At 28.3% G+C, this 19,514-nt stretch overlaps 1 protein-coding gene across 1 annotated transcript; it reads left to right on the forward strand.

The window, feature by feature from the left end:
• The first annotated feature begins 6,982 nt into the window (after positions 1-6,982).
• Positions 6,983-16,623, forward strand: LOC117171398 (glucose dehydrogenase [FAD, quinone]-like). Its single transcript, XM_033358674.1, has 5 exons — positions 6,983-7,265; positions 13,700-13,801; positions 14,653-14,811; positions 14,910-15,062; positions 15,136-16,623. The coding sequence occupies exons 1-5, from the start codon at positions 7,149-7,151 to the stop codon at positions 16,390-16,392; spliced, it is 1,788 nt and encodes a 595-aa protein (XP_033214565.1). The 5' UTR covers positions 6,983-7,148; the 3' UTR covers positions 16,393-16,623.
• The last annotated feature ends 2,891 nt before the right edge of the window (positions 16,624-19,514 follow it).

The raw sequence follows: 19,514 nt of genomic DNA on the forward strand, positions 1-19,514 counted from the left end.
GCCAATTAGCACAAATGGTAAGTTCCGACAGTGCCTACAAGTGTGCCTACTGGCCGCTAAATGGCAATACCGGTTTCATATGTATACACCTGGTATATATATCGTTCGTCAGTCCTTTCGGTATAACTTCCTAAATCCTGAACACGATATCTCAATCCGCATGGGCGTATTGCGGACCGAAAAAAAATGATAATCATTTTATTCTCCACACAAAAATTGTATGAACGAACTTAGTTACGTGATCTCGACTTTATCGACGTTCAAAGTTTTTTTTTCTCTCCACTAGAAATCGCTAAAAATTCTCCAAAAATAATGATAGGTTACGTGTATGAAGATACTTATTTGTTGATTGGCAACGAATGTGCAAATTTTATTGCTTACATTCATTTTTTTAAGGTTTAGACGATTTAGTCCGAAATTGGTGTCAGTGTTCCATATACGCGAACCAAAAAATCTGAAATGTATCAAACCAAAAATTATATGCAAGGGCTATAACTCGAATGGTAATATCCTATTTCATCGATTTATAAATAAACTTTCTTGAAAACTATAAACATATTGATGCATGAAAACGTTCTTTAGTGCTTTTTATTTAATCTGTCAAATTTTAAATACGATATCTCAATCCATGTGGACACAGTGAACACCAAAAAAAATGCTCATAACCGGGGTCTAGTTTGGTCACGTGGTCACGAAGAGCATGCCCTTAAATATGGAAAGCGGATTTTAGGTTAGGAGTGTTTTGAAAACGACGTCTTAACGACATCGTTACGACAGCTTTACGAAATTTTTACGACATCCTATGTCCGTGTCGTTTCGGTGTCTTTACGATATCCTAAAGACATCGTCAGATCATATGACGTTTTTACGATATCGTAAAGTCACCTTAACGACGTGGACATAGGATATCGTAAAGTTGTCGTAAAGATGTCGTAACGATGTCGCAAAAACGTCGCCAAATTTTGTGCCCACAGGGAAAGAGCGCAAGCCTTCAAAAAGTTTAAAAACTGTCACACATGCAAATCAGAAAAAACTAAATATTTAACCACATATTTTAGATAATTTTCACGAACATAAGTAAGGTAACGTAATAAATTAGATGTCCAAAACAGAATACATCATATTTCCGATATAATGAAAGTGTACCTACCTATATTATTCACTGTAGAGATTCGAAATCTTCTACATTCTTTTTTATTATATAGCCTGTAACATATAAAATACTTCTTCGAATCTGACTAATGTGTAAAATTATTTTCAAAAAAAAAATAGTCTTAGAGAAATTCTACATTTCATTATGGCGTTTGATCTCTATTTGCAAACGGAGGTTAGGAAATAATAAACAAACCCGGCCATCTGATCCTCGCGCATGCGCAGATACACGCGGTATCACTGCCTCTCACGAATTACGACCGGTTAACGATAAAGTTTATCCTTTATAATATTAAAAAAAATACATTCTAATAACAAATAAGCGCCTGAGAAATAAAAGAGAACCTACTGAGAAGGTAACGACATGGTTTAAAATATCTTTTTTTTACTCCCAAACTGTTTCTTAAGCAATATCTCTGATTACGATTTTGTTGTCAAAATATACTTTTGAGCTTAAATATCCGATTATTTGTTTGGCTTGGAAAATTTGCATAAATTAAAGTTTTGCTCCTCTAAAATTTACAAACTTGAAACTTCAGACGTTTTTTAGGCTAACTATCAAAACAAAGGAGAAAATCCATATCATTCGGTAGAGGATCATAATAAGTATTCATTAAATAAAAATAAGTCAGAGTTTCTAATTTAATGTTATATAACTGGGACTTCAAGTTTTGCTGCAATTTCACAATCACACATTAATAAGTTAATAAAGTTGCGAAGATGGTTTTGTGGTCACGTATCCTAAAGCAGGCGTCAAAATTATAAAAATAACAATGGGAAATTAGAATATCGCTTTTAGCGTAAATTTGAGCGGGCACATGGTGCGCTACTGTCGAATCTCGCACTTGGCACTTAATCTTTGTAATTGCGTCCCGTTTGCGCATAGACATATTATAATTAAAGGTAAAACCATCCACAGATTTAAATTAGTAATTGTGAATAGATTATCCCAAATGGATGGCCACAACTATTGCAAACTGTGGAAACCCCATTTTTACCTTTCGACATCGACAAAACAAATGTTAAAAAAGAGAAGATGAAGTGTGATTAAGGTAAAATAGAAGGGTATTTACATTTTTTTAATTCAATGAATAATTTTGATGAATTTTTCGACAACAAAAAAAGCACCTTTTGTTTAAAGTAATTTCAACCGTTGTAGTTCCGAAATTATTTAGTAATATGACAATTTTTTAAAATTTTTAACATATTTTAATTATTAAGAAATTAAGTCAATTATCTTAAACATAAAAATAACATAACTCTGGGTCTCAATGATTTGTCTTTTTTATTGTCATAGTGATTCACTTAACGATAATGAGGTGTCAACAAAAGTTGAGAGCTAAACTTAAATAATAGTTTTTACTTCACAAATGTTTAGATCTGATTTTCTCATTTAAGCGAAAAAGAGCTTTTTACCTTACAAAAAATTTTCTTTTTAAATTTATAATGTCAATAATTAGGTAATGGTTTTTTTGATTGATATGAAACTTGCAGAAAATGAATTAAACAGGTATTAATAATTAAATATATAACTGATAAATTTTTTTCATTTGTTGCGTCCTATGAAGGGCGAGAAATGTTAACTTTAATGTAAAAATATTAGAAAATGATGCCTATGGTGTTAAGTATCTTTGCGTTGAAAAATCTTGGTAGTTTTATTAATTTCTTCAGTACATCAAGAATAGAAGCACATGACCTCTTAGCAATATTGTGATGAAAAAAATATGCAAAATGAAAATATTTTAACTATTAAAAAAAAACACAGTTAAAAACTCAAGTAACAAATTTAAAGGTTTTTTTATATTTCTCTTTTGAATTTGCTCAATAATGTTCTTAATCATTTTTCCTTCCTTCATTGTTACGAATCAAACAATGCATTTGAAGATATGCACCTTTTTTGCAGTTTTTCATTTAAAAGTTTTTATAGCAGTACTTATGATCATCGGATCGAGTTCTCATGGGACCGATAACTCATTATTTTACTTTTATTTGGAAAAAATAAAAAAGCATTTGAACTTTGGTTTATGAAGTATGCGACTGGTACTTTATTGGTTGGCTAGTTATTTTTCTTGTTTGTGTTATTATTTGCATTGTTGCTTTAACAAATCAGGTAGTAGCACCAACAAGAAAATCGTTGTTCCAGTCAATATTAAGGTAGCAGCATTATATTTTACAAACTAAAGTAGATGGCGCTACTCGTACCTATTTTTGCCTGAATGATCAAAGCGAGGCCCGAAGCATCCACAATCCTGGTCTCAGCAATGAAATCATAAATACTCTAAGTTCTAGATAAATAAGCATAATTTTTACACCCTAGTGGGTTAGTAATTATAAAAGAAAGTTATTTTCAAAATGGACATATACGCAATGTTAATTTGAAGGAAAGAATACAAAAAACAATGTATTTCTTTTATACTCAATAAAACTTGCATCAACTCAATCGCTTCACAAGGACAGACAATATTTATCATATGTTAACATATCTACAAGGATATCTAAAAATTTTTTCGCATACCCTTTTTTAATAATATTGACTTGTTTTTGAGCATCTTCATAGCTTATATAAAGTATATTTAAGTAAAAGTCATGAAAGGCGTCTATTTTTGTGCATATAAAGACAAATCTTCTGCAAGAGGCCTACAGCCCTATTTAAAGAAAATGTCCAGGGAGGAAATTTTTACGTAGTAAAAGGTTAGGTTTTGTTGTGCCGGAATCCGAATCTAAAATAAAAATGTTTTTAAACCAACACAAACATCAGATTATTTTACCCAAAAAAATCGTGGAATTATTATCTGAGACGGCTTTTTTAATGAGGCTGATTCAAAATTTTTTGGTTCTGGGGACCTAAAAAATATGAAGACCTTCTAAAAATGATAACTTCCTATACCTGTAAACGTAGAATTTTTTCATTTTGAACATTTTTGCATTCACAATTGCTTTGGAATTTTTAATTCGAAATTTTTGTTTCACAAGACTTTGTTATTAAAATGGTTGAGATTTAATGGCTTTACTTTTGAATGGCATAATTTTACATTTGTTTTGCTTGGAGACTTTATAAATTTATACTATCTAATTCTAAAGGCGTTATCTTTAAAAAACAGAACTTTAAACAAATTTTAATGTTGAAGAATCTCGAGTATACTTTCTCATATCTGTTTTACAAAAAAATTGGACTTCAAATATCTTATTGCAGCTTGTGTAATTCTTCAATAAATTCATAAGAATTTTTAATATGATTAATTTTATCATTGAGCATTTTATTGTATCTTTTTGTGTCATTAAAGAAAAAATTTGTGTGTGTGTGTGTTGTATTTTTGGCGAATGAAAAAATGCGCGTATTATAAAAAAATGGTTGTAAGAAAATTTTGTAATCTACTTTCAGTCAACGATTTTGTTTGTAAATATGTTTTGGTACCCGCATTAAAATTTTTGAAAACCGCGTTTCGAACATTAAAATTTTTTTATTTTTTAACAATATTTTCGAATTGAATGCAATATTTTCCTTAATTGTCTTTTTTGGTAACAAAGGCAACACTTTTGTTGAAAAATTTTCTTTTTTGCTGCAAATTAAATGGTTTTTATTTGAAATTAACATCTTATTTGGTTACAATATATCAACGATTTTGTCACCAGTTAAAAATTCTTTATTGAAAATGCTTTTCATTTCAGCTTCATCAATTCAGGTAAAAGTTGAAATATTTATTCGAAGATCTAATTATTTTGTTTAAAGTTCAATTATTTTATTAGAAAGTCATCTTTTTCAGGGAAAAAATTACCTGTTTTTTTAAACATTCGTCTTTTTGGACAAAAAATGAGCCCTTACGTATTAAAAACTCAATTGTCTTCTGAGAAAATCATCATCATCTTATTCTTAAAATTTAACTTTTTTGTGCAAAACTCCATTGCTTTGGGTTGCAGTTCAATCTTTTAGTTAAAGAATTCGAACAATTGATTCAGAATTCATCTTTTGTAGGTTGAAAAATTAAATTATTTGTTAAAAATTCAACTTCTTGTTAAAAAATTGTCTTGTTTGCTTCAAATTTCAATTGTTGGATTTTAAATGCAACTATTTTTGAAAAATACATTTTTTAAAGTTGAACTTCATTTAGAAGATATTTACAACCAAAATAAAATAATGTAGAGCATTTTGAAAACTTGAAAATAAACATTTTTATTTTAGAAATTTTTGTCAAAATTTCTTATAGATGGATAGAAGACTTGGAAATTATCCAAATGAAATTTTCCATTGTGGTTGAAATTATAATAATTACATACTTTTGAAATTTTTTTAAATGTTCAGAAAAATAGAAAAAAAATTTTTTCTTATAGATCAAGAAATTTCATTTAAATTCGTCACTAGATATAAAATATATTTAGAAACTATTGCAGTTAAATTTTTAATTTAGTAGGTGCTTTGAGAACCTTGTTTTTAAAAAAAGTTTAAAAAATAACAGAGACAATTTATGGCTGTAATTCCTCTGAAGTTAATAAAAGTTTTCCATTTAAGTTATGATATTTATGATTTTTTATAAAATGTAGTTAAAGTGTAGTTAAGAAGAAAGCGCAAGAGCGTACCCAGGTGCCCTGGGCGCGCGTAGCAACTATTTGTTAAAGAATTCTAATTTCTCTTTTTAAAAAGAAAATATGTCTCTCTTGATTAAAAATGCATCTTTCTTTTGGTAGAAAATTAAATTAAAAAAAAATCAATATCCGACGTAAAATAAATCCAGTTTGTTTGGGTGTATGCGTTTGAAGAAGAAATTTGAATAGCTTCGTGAAACTACGTTCCAACCGATAAGGAGATTAAACTATTGAATTTAAGCTTCATCCTGGCGTGGCTAGAACAAATTTACATGAAACGAAAAAATTCTTATTTATTTATAACTGATGTCATTTTTATATTCTCATCAGAGAAGGTATTAGGATTTTTTAAGATGCAACCCACGCATCCCATTTTTGTCTGTCGGTTTGTCCTTCTGCTTTGTGTGCATGTGTGTGCGAAAATCCAAATTTTTAGCCAAATCACGCAAAATACGATGAAAATGTTAATAAACAGAATTATTGGTCTTAAAAAGATCTGCAAACTTTCTATTTACTATTTTAATTTTTAAAATAATTTTTCTATAGGATGCGTACCTTTTTTAATCATAAAAACAAGATAATAAAAATACGTATCTTTTAATTCCAAGACACATTCTGAATTACAAGAATCTATAATTATTGAGATGATACATTTTTCAGGGTAGCTGATAATAACATTTCGTTTTTATTACATTTTTAGTGGTATATGATTTTATGACTTCATTTATACTACATTTTATAGAAAACATGCACAGAAATTTCAAAAATTATCAAAACCTGAACTTCGATAGAGATTATGAATTTTTCAATGTCAAGTTTATGCTTCTTGTATGTCCTTCAAACATGGAAAATCGAAATGAATAAAATATTAAAATAATGGTAAATAGAATTAAGATAAGTAATTTGTTACGTTTACTTATTACATACTTTTCTGATAATGGGTACTATGGTAATTTTGATGAAGAATGCATAAAACATTCTTTATAATAATATTTGTTCTTAAACTATAAAAACTGCAAATATATCGCTAATAAAAATTTTTTTCTGAAATTTAAACCTATTAATGGCTGATATAATTTTATGGCTTTCACTGACATGCAGAAAATTACTACAGGTGAGCAAATTAGTATTATCTATGTGTCTTTATGATTTACATATTTTATATATTTATGAATTTATCATATTCTTTTAAAAGATATAAAAAGCCATTACATAATCATAGTTTAAAATTCACAGTAGTCGAGTGCATGCTAGCACTTACTACTCAAGTCAATTTCCTTATTGGTTTAATGCTTTCTCTTGAATCCTCTCTTCTCTTGTTCACGAAATTTATTTCGAAACTCAATAAATTTATTTACTTTATTGAAAAGGCTTAGTGTGCAGTTGCAACATATTAAAATTGAAGTTTCGCGAAAATGTCGCTCACTATTCACGGTTACCCTGACTTGTACAATCTCCCCTGCTCTTTAATTTTTATGACGTTATTTTCTTTCTTAATGGAACACTCTGTGGATGACAAGTACCAGAGCCAGGTAAATATTTTTACATTTGGGACATTCTATCGTTTTTTAATTGGATACACAACTGTGCCAGAGATTAAGCTGGCTTTTTCCCGTTTAGTAGATTCAAAAAAGAAATTTAAAAAAAGAAAGTAGTAAATTTTTAAATCAAAAATGTATGTGAACTTATTTTGTTTATATTTTCTTTTTTTTGTTGTAAATTTTGCTTTTATTTCTAATCTTGTATAAAAAAAGCAATTTATAACCGATTTAAAAGTTTAAGAGCCGACTTGATTAATTCCAGGGAAAATTTATAGGGAAAATGTTTACCATACATGTGAGACAAAAAAAAAGAAAAATATAAGGCTGTGTTCAAAGATGTCAATAAATTGAATACTTTTCACAAAAATTTAATAACTGCCAATTTATAATTTGCGAATTCAGCGATAATGCTTTTATATAACTTCATAAGGTAAAAAATAAATAAAATCATAAAAATAACTTCACTACCAAAACTTCGTTCACATAATTTCAGTGAAGTATTTGCTTTGGTTTCACATATTTATTTTAAAGGCTAAGAATCTAGTTTAAAAGCATTATCATGTCGATGGATTATTATTTCATGATTTATTTTGAAAAACATTACTTTCATATGAAAAAATTGCATAGAGCAATTTTGTGTTAAATATTTTTCTCTTCAATCAATGGACTTAAAAGAATTAATTTTTATTTGAAAATTTTTCACTTTTTTTCAATGTTCTTGAAAAATCTTTAGGAAACAATTTCAGATAATAGTAACTAAACAAAATTATTTTATATAAATCGTCAAAAATGTTCGTAAGTAATAATTACTGAAATAATAACTTTGGTGCTTCTCTGACAAATGATGTTTCTTTAATAAAATTATAAATCTTTCAACGTGGATTATGAAAAGACGACACCTCTCTTAATAAAGCAGGAAAACTGCAAGGAAATTTTTTTTTAACGTAAAAGCTAGTATCACTCCTGAACTATTAAATACTTGAAATAATATTTAACAGAACAGAAAGGTCATTGATTGAAATCTACATTTGTTGCATACAATATTTATCTCTTGAATTCATACGTTTCCCGAGCTAGCTTGTTATTTACCAAATGCTTTTTACCAGAAAAAGTTTTACTTTAACGAAAATGCAAAATTTCCACTTAAAATATTTTTATATAAAATCAATATTTTTTTAATGAATGATGCACGGAATGAATTAGTCGTTTAAAAATGCATTGACTTTGTGTAGAGTTTAAATAAACAGCGGTATGAAATTTCTAATCCAGTTGACGAGAGTCTCAGTGACAGTCGAAGACAATCGAGAAGAAAGAAAAGAAAAAAAATTATTCATAGCGTCACAAGTTCAACACACACACACACACACGCTTCTATGCATAAGCACACTAACCCATGCATACAGACAATTTTTTTGCAGCATACCCGACTTTATGGCGTATACGCAAACCTATACTAAACTACCTTAATACTACCACATATGACGCTGTACACACTAACGGACTAACGCAGTTTCGCCCGCTGAATGTCAATATTCCAATGGCCCTTATATAATCACTACGCGTGTCTTTCACCGCTTGTGAGAATCAAGGCCGTCTCTGTAGTATGAAAGGCACCGAGAATGTCTCACTGTTGAGAAAGCTTGTATAGAAAAAATCTTTAATTGATTTAAGATGAAATTTAACTGTACTTAACAATATTATAGGCACGAAAATTTTAGAAAGCTTATTTAGTTATTCTTTTAACTGTAATGTAATTTATAATACTATTCAGAGCTACAGATCGAGCTAGCAATTTACACCCACCATACCTATGACTTACTCGAACTTCGGTTTTCTCAGGTCTTCTGCTGCACGATGATTGCCGATATAAAAGCTTCGAAAAACTTCGGTGTTCTTCTATTTATATCTGGATCCGTATTTGAAACAAATTGGTGATTTTAATGTTTCGCTTGATACTTAATTTCATGTATGCGTCGATTTTGAGGTTTTGTTTTTCAGGTGTATATAATATCGATATTATAATATTCTATATATATATATATATTAGTTTTCTGCAAAAAAAAAACTTTAATTTTTTTCAACAAAATAGTTAAATTTTTAAACCAAAAGTTAAATTTTCATTTAAAAAGCTGAATTGTATACTACTTTAACTAAATTGATGCATCATCAAAAAAAATATTTTAACAAAGCAGTTCCACTTTCATCAGAAAAGTTAATAAAAAATCGTTAAGATCCTTTGAAATTGCTTTAAGTTATTGAAACATCTTGACACCTTTTGAATATTTCTAAAGTAGTTTAAAATTATTTTAAATAACTCTGCTAAAATTTTAAAAATTGCTTAAAGTTATAAAATGAGATGAAAATTCCTTGACTTCTTTTAAAACATCCTCAAATGTTTAAAATCCTTTAAAATCTTTTAAAATCTCTTGACATTTTTTTAAGCTATTGAAAATTCCTTGAAATCTTAAAAACACCCTGAAATATTTCAAATCCTTTAGAATCTCGTTCTAAACTATTGAAATCTGTTAAAATATCTTAAAATATATCAAATCCTTTAAAATATCATATTGAATTACTTTAATTAATTGAAAATACCTTGGAATCATTTAAAATTGTCTCCAATTTTTCAAATCTTTTGAAATATCTGAAACATTTTTTTAATACGTCTGAAGTTATTTAGATTTTTCTTAAGTTTAAATCTTTTAAAACATCTTCAAATATTTAAAACCTTTGAAAATCTTTTGAAATCTCATACTGAAATGTTTGTAGATTAGAGTTTTGAAAATGGGGTCAATAATTATTCGAAGCTTTCAAAATTTAATATTCAAAAATTTTTTACTATGAAATGGGAATAATTTTTAACTCGATGGGATTCAGGTCTATGCAATTTTAATTGTAAACTTGAAAGTTTATTTACCAGAAATTAGTAATCATATAGAAATTGAAGGCGTTCAAAATTTAAAAGCATGTTTTTCAAAAAAAAATATATAATTTTATAATTATCTACAAAAATTCTTTCAAGTATACTTCAACCTTAACTCTAGCAATTTCTATTAAAACTTTAATTTAATAGTTTAACCTATCTACAAACAGTTAAATTTGTAATGTTTTAAAATTGTTCTGTTTTCTAAATTTCAGTTTGAAATAATTTAATTTACAGATTGTCCAATTGAAAAACATAAATTTAAATTTTGAACTCTTTCAATTTATTTATGATTATTAATTGTTTATAAATAAACTTCCAAGTTTACAATTAAAAATTTGAAGACTTGAATCCATCAATCTGAAGGTCAAAAAAATTTCAAGAGATTTCAAAAGATTTTTAAGGATTTTAAATATTTGAGGATCTTTTAAAAGATATCAAGGAATTTTAAATTTATTTTTTTAACTTAGAGGAATTTCAAAGAATTAAAAGAATTTTTAAAGGGTTATTTCAAAAATTCCAAAGTTCTTTAGAAATCTTAAGAAAAAGTTCTAGGTATTCAAAAAGATTTTAAAGGATTTGAAAAATTCGAGAGAAATTACTTTACGAATAAACCAGATTATTGACAAAAATCCTTTGAAAAGTATTAATATTTTTAAATGAATAATTTTATTGTTTTTGTTTTACTAAAATCATTTGCCACATTAACTAAGCTTCAAAATTCTTTATTCAGATTACTAGCTTTGAGAATGAAAGATTTCAAACTTTCAGTCCATCAAAATTGAGTGCTCCTAAAATTCGAGCCCCTAAAAGTACAAAACTAGGCAATTTTATAAACAATTTATCAATTTTATAAAATTAATGTTTAAATACAGATAGGTTTAATAAATTCTATTCAAAATTTCTAATTTTTTCAACTTACAAACTTTTAGGCTTCTTAAATTTGTACGTTTTTAAAGTGATAAATAAAAAATTTGTAATTCCATTGAAAAGGCGGTACATTCTAAACTTTTAATTGCTTTCGAAAATACTAAAATTAGAAATATATAAATTTAAAATCTTCTGCCTACAAAATTAAATTATTATTTAGTTTGAAAATGTGAAAGATCAGAAGTGAACTATCTACGTGAAAACTGGTGCGCATTACCTCTCGTTTTCTGCGATTGTCCACGAAATTCTATAAGCTGAGGTGTCTCAGTTCTTTGATTTCTCGTCTCTTAAATTATCTTTAGCAAGAAATCTAAAACTCCGTTTAAAACAATATAAAATCTGATCAATTTTATACTATAATGTAAAAATTATGTTTCAAATCCTATCTCTTTCATATTCCTCGTCTATCATGTAAACACTAGAGAAACTCTTTCAAATATTGTTAACCTTTAGAGTATTTCTTGGAGAAGATCGCTTAGTTCATTAAGTAATTGAGGAGTTCTAGACAAGGAGGCGACAGGCCCTCGAGAACGGGTAAAAGTATTGTCCAGGCCGTTACGTCAGGTATCAAAAGTAAAATTCGAAATTTGAAAAAACCAAAAGTATAGTTAGATAGCTCTTGAAAAATGAACGTGAGTTTCTATTTACAGTTTTTCTCTCAAGCTGTAAATTTTCCAGTGAATAAACAAAAACTAACTTTTTTAAATTGAAAAAACCATGTTTTTTCACATTCAACTCGCCGTAAGTAAATCGTTTATCAACCAATTAACAAATTTCTTTTTGAGTTTTATTCTTGACACTCTAGCGGAGGCTACAGTGTACAAAAGAGTCAAGAGTTAATTTCTAATGTTTTTTTTTTAATCCGAATGAAAAACCACGTTTTTAGACTTTCACAATTAAAAAGTGAGCGAGGAAGTTTGAGCTACGACAAACTTCAAGCAAACGAATTTTCCGCCAATGTATTGGCCAACTTTTTGGAAAATTTCAATTCGATTTGACTTTTAGTTCCATAATTAATTAAATTTAATAATTATATAATTTAGTTATTTATATTAATAATATTATATTAATAATTATATTAGTTATAGTTATATTAATAATTATAATAATATAATTTAGTTCCATAATGAAAAAGGGGACGCCGCCGAAACCGATGAATAGTCTGAGCGAGGGGACAAAACAAAGGATGGGCAAGGACGATGTTTCAGGCTTCAGGCGGTGTCCCCTGAAAAATCCTGTGGTGTCGCGTCGCGAGCTCGTAATAAATTCGCTTTGATTATGGAACTAAAAATCAAATGGAATTCACATTTTCCAAAAAGTTGGCCAATACATTGGCGAAAAATTCGTTCGCTTGAAGTTTGTCGTAACTTAAAATTCCTTGCTCACTTTTTTTAATGTGAATGTCTAAAAACGTGGTTTTTCATTCGGATTAAAAAAAAAATCATTAAAAATTAACTTTTGGCCCTTTTTGGACACTGTAGCCTCCGCTAGAGTGTCAAAAATGAAACTCAAAAAGAAATTTGTTAATTAGTGGATACACGAATTACTTACGGCGAGTTTAATGTGAAAAAATGTTTTTTTTCAATTAAAAAAAGGCAATTTTCATTTATTTACTGGAAAATTTGCAGCCCGAGAGAAAAACTGAAAGAGAAAAAAACTGTCAATGGAAACTCAGGTTCATTTTTCAAGAGCTATCTAACTATATTTGTGGTTTTTTTAAATTTCGAATTTCACTTTCGATACCTGACGTCACAGCCTGGACAATACTCAATAGTTGTCTATTATTTCTTCAAAGGCATTAAAACATTTTAAGACTTTTCTTTCTCTCCAAGATTCTTTAAATAATCGCCTAAATTTTAAGCAATTAATTTTTTCCGTGTGAAAACCGTGGAAATAGAGGTAATTTCACAAATTCACTACTTCGCAGATATCAAAATGCAGAGCAAAGCCTTTAAGGCTTTTTCTACAAGGTTTAATGTATGCATTTGCATATCATATTCACAAATAAATTTTTGACTGTAGCCGTCAAATCGATGTGAAAATGTTAATTTTGTTAAAAAATTATCTTCTTTTGCTTCTATAAAAATTCAAAAAAGCTACTATTTTATAAAAGATATTTATGTAAATACAAAAAAAAAGCTTTACTAAAATCCTTTTAATAAATTTTTAATTTATAATTAGTATAATTACTATACTCGTAACGTTATACAAAAGCCAAATGAACTAAAAAATAAAAAATTGGAAGCTCTTAATTTTTGTAAAATTTAAAGCATTTATATGCAACTTTTAAGATGACATTATTTTTTCTATTTCCCGACTTTAAAATATGGTCAAATATCTCATTCAAACCAAAAATTTTACCTAAAGTTCTAATTTAAAAAATACAATACTTCATTTTTGGGGTTTTGACTGTACCTACGATTAAGAAAACAATCGACAACAAAATCGCTGGCCTGGTCACACAAAATTTTGCCTGAAATTCCAAAATAATATTTGCAATTACCTATATAGAAACAACTTTACAACATTTTGATGAAAAATTAAAATATTTATTAACATTCAATATTTTTAGAAAATAGATACTGGACCAGTAGAGTACGATTTCATCATTGTAGGAGCTGGATCCGCAGGATCCGTACTAGCAAATCGCCTGACAGAGATCAGCGACTGGAACGTAAGTATTTTTATCAAAAATTGTTTAAATATAAAAATGAAAATATAATAATATTACAATGCGTTATTTTCATTAAAAACGGACATTGTAGATCTAGTGGAGCTAAAAACGTTATAGGCAAAATTTCCCTTTTACTCCTAAAATTTGATTTTATGGTCAAAAAATCATTTTTTTCTAGGCAAATTTATAGAATAATTCATAACTCTGCCACTATTAATTTTATTTTCAATTTTTTTTACGTAGCAGAACATACCTTTTCTACTATAGATTCTTTATTTTATCATGTTAGAAAATCATGAAGATACAAACGAAAAAAATTTGAAGCTTTTAATTTGTGCCCGATTTTTCCAACTTTAACAGCAATTGAGTGATAATTTTTTCTAATCCAACCATTTATGCTGTAATGTGGTGGGAATAAGTTCCATTCTGCATGTGATAAGTTTCATTAGAATTTGTTGAAATTTGAATAACTACTGTTTCAGCAAACTCCAATAAAAAAGCTCATTGCATGAGAAATTGCATTTACATTCAACACATTAGTAGCAAAAAATCATTTGATTTAAAAAATTTTAATTAAATTGTTAAAGTTGAAAGAATGAGGAAAAATGTCAAACTTGGATATATATTTAATTCTAGCCTCATGATTCTTTGCCATGACAAAATTAACAGTATATGACTAGATGATGAGTTTTTTAGTTAAAATCCAAAAAATGTGGTGATTGATTTTGAGTGTGTAAGTGAAATCTCGCATATGAAACTGTTTTAGTTCCACGAGATTAACTAGACCAAAAATTTCTAGTTTTAGAAAGTACTAAATCTATATCTTTGATATATTTCTGATATTGGCTTAGGTACTTTTATTAGAAGCTGGCAGAGAGGAACCAGAAGCTGCAGATATACCAGGAATGATTTATGCAATTGAACAAACTGACATAGATTGGAATTATCGAACCCAACCAGACGAACATTCCTGTTTATTAGATAACGGATGTGCCTGGCCTCGTGGCAAAGTATTTACCTAACTTATAATATTTATCGACCATTTGAGAATCACATTATTTAATCCCATATGTATGTTATCATGAAATTAAAAATTGCTTTCCTATAGGTTATGGGTGGATCGAGCTCATTAAACATTATGTTGTATGTTAGAGGAAATCGAGAAGATTATGATGGGTGGGAGAAATTGGGAAATCCTGGTTGGAGTTACAAAGATGTGTTGCCTTACTTCAAAAAATCTGAAAACAACAGAAATGAGGATGTAAGCGAAACTGTACTTTAACAATCGTAAATTATTTTTCCGAGAATCCTATTAAAACTTATCTGTCTTCCAGATTACGAAAGGAAATTCGACATATCATCAAACTGGAGGATATCTACATGTAGAAAGGTTTCCTCATCTATCACATGATGCAAAAATCATTTTGCAAGGACTTGAAGAAGTAGGGCTTAAAACAGTTGATGTCAATGGGGAGTCCCAAATAGGATCAATGAATATTCAGACAACATCCTATAATGCAACTCGCCAAAGTACAAACGTAGCTTTCCTTCGGCCAATCAGAGAAAGAAGGTCTAATTTGTTTATCACAACGAGAACTTTCGTTACAAGAATTTTGATTGATCCAAGCTCAAGGAGAGCCATAGGTGTTGAATATACATCTACTCTTACTGGTGAACGTCGGTCGGCAATGGCAAAGAAAGAAGTGATTGTGTCTGCAGGTGCTATAAATTCACCAAAGCTGCTAATGCTTTCTGGAATAGGCCCAATTGAAGAGCTGCAGGAACATGGTATCAATGTCATAAAAAATTTATCCGTTGGTCATAATCTTCAGGATCACGTGACACTAACGGGATTACCTGTTCAGATAGTAAACAGAAATGCAGATATTTCTAATTGTCCGCAAATTTTGAAGGATTTGAATTACTATTTGGCAACACATAGAGGCCCATTTGCTAGTACGGGTGTCGCTGCTAATACTGCATTTTTTAGAACAGAGTATGAAAAAAGTCAAAACGTTCCAGACATGCAATTGCATTTTCAGGCTGATAGTACAAATCCTCTTTACTACAATCAATTTCTTATCTGGCCAACTCTACTAGCTCCAAAAAGTAAAGGATTCATCAAACTTAATGATACTCATTCCACCTGGGGTGCACCAATAATTCAACCAAGATATTTAACAGAGGATATAGACATGAAACGCATGATTCATGGTATCCGAATGACCCTTAGATTATTTAATACTACTGCATTCAAAGAAAATAATTTCAAGTTAAATGAAACATCTTTGCATCCTTGTGAAGCGTTTACATTCAATAGTGATGACTACTGGACCTGCGTGACAAGACAATACACTCACACAGTATATCATCCTACTGGGACTTGCAAAATGGGTCCTAAAGAAGATTCGGAAGCGGTTGTTGATCCCCAATTACGTGTTTATGGTGTTTTAAATTTGAGTGTAGTGGATGCTTCCATTATGCCGAATATTCCAAGAGGAAACACTAATGCTCCTACTATTATGATTGCCGAGAAAGCTAGTGATATGATAAAAAACAGATGGTTAAACGCTAGTCATGTGAATACTTGATTTCTTCTAATACAAATGATTCCTTTATAAGAATATAGAATTTATGGAAAATAAAAATAAACTATTTTAAATGAATTTAAATTTCATGCAAGATAAAACTTTTTAAGTCAACGAATTTTTATTTTCAAGGCCACCTGAAATCAAATAATTAAATACAGATTGTAAATACAAATCGAATTACAGTCAGAAAATGTTATTCCTCTCCTAAATCTAACGCATTTAGATTATTGATTATTCATTTAGATTGTTTTTAACGTTAAGATTCTTTTACTTTTCATCCTTTATGTCGATTTCTATTAAAATTTTCTTTTCATCCATATCCGTAGTTGTTCTTTCAAGAAAATATCATTATTATCTGTTTTTTAAATACTGTTAGATATTATGTTAAAAATATTAATTTTCAATTTGAGAAGTACCAGTCATCGTAAGAAGATTAAATAAAAATGAATAACTGCAAATGATTTATTTGATATTCGAACCTATTGTGAATTGAATGGTAAACTCTATAATAAAAAGTTTGATACTCTCATATAGTTTCGGTGATTTCTTTGATTTCAGCTCAAATTGTCATGAGATTGTCCATTCATTACACAATGTTCTTTAGGGAAAAGGCGGTCCAAAGAATTTTACGAATCCTTACTTAAAGTTACCCCACTGAAAGAAATGAATTGCTGATACAGTTATGTGGCGGGTTAGATCAGCAATGTGTATGGTTGGAATAGACATATCGATAGCTGATCTAACGCGCAATATGATTGTACCAGCAATTCATTTCTTTCAGTGCCGTCGCAATTTTTTACAATATTATACACATTATGCATAGTCTTTAAAAATCCATTCAAAACAATTGAGCTTCCGACAAATCCCTTGCAATCGTTCAAAAACTAAAATTCCATAAAATTTTGTGAGATTCAGTAAAATATAAGGAAATTCTTAAAATCGCTTTAGATCTTCAAAATCCCATAAAAAGGTCCCTTGCCTCTTGAAATCCGTGGATATAATTTGAAATGTTTTTAAACCTTTTGAAAATTTTCTAAATCCCCTTATCTTTAAAGTCTCATTAAAATTTCCGATAATTCTTCAAAATTCGTAGAAGTACTTTTTTTTTTTAATCTTTTGAGATTCCGTTAAACCTTAATTTTTTTATTCCCTGCAATTTTATGTAGTTTCTTAAACAAATTTTAAGCACCTCAAAATGTTTTAAAGTAGTAAAAAATGTTTTTAACACCTTAACATTCTTTTAATGACGTAAATATTCCTAGAACTCTTATGCATTCTATGAATATCGCACATAATCTTTTAGAATCCTTTTGCAACAATTAAGATTCCTGAAATCTTTAAAATTCTATTAAAATCCTTCAAAATATCTTAACATTTGTTTTAATCCTAGAATTTCCGTGAAATATTTGAAAATATTACGAGACTTCTTGAAATCTATCAAATCCTTTTAAAAATTGAAATCTTTAATATCCGCGCAAATCTTTTCGAATCTCTTCAAATCCCTTTAAATCTCTCAAAATACGTTAAAACCTTTTTAAATTTATTTTATTTGTATTATTAATTGGAGAACAATGTAACAAACAGTTATTGATGCCTTTAATATTTTCATATATAACTTGAATTAATATATAAAATAGAAAAAAATCTGTTTGCTGCACACACATATTCGACTTGTATATAGCCCTTTTAAAATAAAAAGTCGAACCATTGAAATTTATTATTTATTAATTTTAAATTCTCTTTTGTTAATGCTCTTTCAGCTTAAACAAATAAATTTCCATCATCCGTCTCGCCGTTCACACTAAATTAAAGTATGTTAAAAGCAACAAATTTTCTATATAATCTCAAACCTAGTTTTTACATTAAATATAAGCTTTAACATGTTCTGTGCATCAGTATGAGATTTGCAGATCTAAAAAAAAATTCAAACAAAACCTGTGCATCTCATTAAAAAATGGTTCAATCCCATTATCTAGATCATTTTAGGATATATGGTTTTATATTATAGTATTTTAACGTATATGCCTTTATAGTTTAGCTGAAAATTGAACTTCTTATTTTAAATAACATTTCCTGCAATTAGAATAAAAAATATGCGTCATGTAAAAAAATGTCAGACATATTTATTGATCTTCTTAGAATAGAAAATTTTTATGATTAACATTTTTTGTATTTTGTACAGTTTCCCAGAAAAATGCAATTTTTAAAATATGATTTTCGATTAATAAAACCATAACAATTGGTGAAAAATGAGTAGATAATGAACCGTTCCTATTTTAAGCCTTAAGAAAGTTTACCAAAGTGAAATTTAATCAGATAATTCCTTTGAAAATTATATTTTAAATTAATCATAGATACTTTTTAAAAATAATAAATAATTTTTTCTTAAAAAAGCATAAAATAATCGTAAATGTACCTTCGATGAATTTCAAATTTTTATTATATATTAGATTTCTTCAGTTTTTTAGGTTAAATAAACAAATCAATATATACAACTGGTATTGACGTCATTTTCAATATTTAAATGCTCTATTTATATCAATTTTTTTCTAAGTATGTATATTTAATTAATAAATAATTACGACTGTGCTCTGAGCAAGAGTAAGTTTCATAGTTGTGAACAAATTCATTTACTTTACATATTTAAATACAAAAGCACTGTCACTTTCAAGCAAAAATGGAAGCTTCTCATAAAATATTGCCTTTAAACCAAAATTATTATTTGTAATAAAAAATTTTTCTATAAAAAATGACTTGTTCCTATTGGAAAACAAGAAATTAAATAATTCGATTTTTGAGAACGTTTTTTTGCTGAAAACATTTTTCTCTTTAAACTTATGTTTACAGGTTAGGCAACCTAATATATTTTTGTTTAAAAATTGTATTTTAGCCCTAATTCGAAAAATAAAAAAAGCTAGGTCTCAATAATGTATCAACGACTGACTTATAAAAAAAACTTTTTTCTATATTTGTTTAAATTAAAGCCACGAGCAGCGTTTATTAGAATGATGGGGACAATACTCTGATAAGAATATTATACGTAGTTAATAAATTGAAGAGGAAATATGAATTAATTATGGATATGCTTAAGATAAGTAGATTACACAATTGTTTTTAAGTTT

Source organism: Belonocnema kinseyi, chromosome 4 (genome assembly GCF_010883055.1).
Source record: "Belonocnema kinseyi isolate 2016_QV_RU_SX_M_011 chromosome 4, B_treatae_v1, whole genome shotgun sequence".
In the NCBI taxonomy this organism is placed as follows: domain Eukaryota; kingdom Metazoa; phylum Arthropoda; class Insecta; order Hymenoptera; family Cynipidae; genus Belonocnema; species Belonocnema kinseyi.

What these genes read in the sequence shown, in the direction of transcription:
- LOC117171398 (XM_033358674.1), top strand. Translation starts at nt 7,149, where the DNA reads ATGTCGCTCACTATTCACGGTTACCCTGACTTGTACAATCTCCCCTGC. An exon ending in CAGAGATCAGCGACTGGAAC is followed by an intron (nt 13,802 to 14,652) that starts GTAAGTATTTTT and finishes ATATTGGCTTAG; the next exon opens with GTACTTTTATTAGAAGCTGG. An exon ending in AAAACAACAGAAATGAGGAT is followed by an intron (nt 15,063 to 15,135) that starts GTAAGCGAAACT and finishes TCTGTCTTCCAG; the next exon opens with ATTACGAAAGGAAATTCGAC.